This window comes from Apaloderma vittatum, unplaced genomic scaffold, assembly GCF_000703405.1.
Source record: "Apaloderma vittatum isolate BGI_N311 unplaced genomic scaffold, ASM70340v1 scaffold38988, whole genome shotgun sequence".
Taxonomy (NCBI): Eukaryota; Metazoa; Chordata; class Aves; order Trogoniformes; family Trogonidae; genus Apaloderma; species Apaloderma vittatum.
The window spans coordinates 3,511-4,207 of NW_009733109.1; the positions used below are offsets into that span (position 1 = coordinate 3,511).

Here is a 697-nt window from a genome sequence, read left to right on the forward strand (position 1 = left end):
GAGAACCGCGGGTTGGACTTCCTCAAGGTCACCGTGGGCGTGGATGGGACGCTCTACAAGCTGCACCCTCAGTGAGTTGCTGCGGGGCGTGCGGTTGTCTTCCCAGGAGGCTCACGCTGGGGCACCCGCCCAATTTGGGAAGATGAGGTCCTAAGAGCCAGCGTGGAAAGCTTCACGGGGTGGCTGGAGAGGAGAGGAGGTATTTTCAGGTCTCATAGCTTGTGGATCTAAACTCTGCCAAGGTTTAGCAAGAACCAGCTGCTTCCTAAAGGATGCCAAGACAGATAACAGAGCAGGGACCTCGCACCAGCCAGGACTTGGTCCCTGAGGCCAGGCTGACCCAGAGATGGTGGCAGGTTCAAGCAGGAGTCCAGGTCACCAGGCAAAGTCATGGGGATGAGGCAGGTCTAAAGCAAAAGTCAGTCCGCGAGCTGGATGAGGGCGACTCACAGCCAGGCCCACGCTGAAGGCTCCTGCTCCTGAGCCAGGCGGGGACTAAAGGGCCAGAGCTTAAGTAGGGCTGAGGGGCCCATGGGGGCTCTGGACATGCCCCCAGGTGAGGCTGGTCGGGGCTGCGAAGGTTTACTGGTGCTCTCAGGGCTTGGTGGGACTGGAGAGGAGGCTGGATCTGGTGCTGAGCGGAGGGAGAGCAGCGGTACGTTGTGCTGACCATGGGCTTACGCTCTCCAGTGCCTCC

General features: G+C 60.4%; 1 protein-coding gene across 1 annotated transcript in view; it reads left to right on the forward strand.

Annotated features, from left to right (window-relative positions):
* LOC104278697 (hexokinase-2-like) overlaps nt 1–75 on the forward strand; it is a gene marked incomplete at its 5' end in the record, with an annotated part of 3,412 nt that extends 3,337 nt beyond the window's left edge. Inside the window, 1 exon segment of the mRNA XM_009875743.1 lies at nt 1–75. This exon segment is cut by the window's left edge and continues 156 nt beyond it. Coding sequence (XP_009874045.1) covers nt 1–75 — 75 coding nt within the window.
* Nucleotides 76–697: the final 622 nt, after the last annotated feature.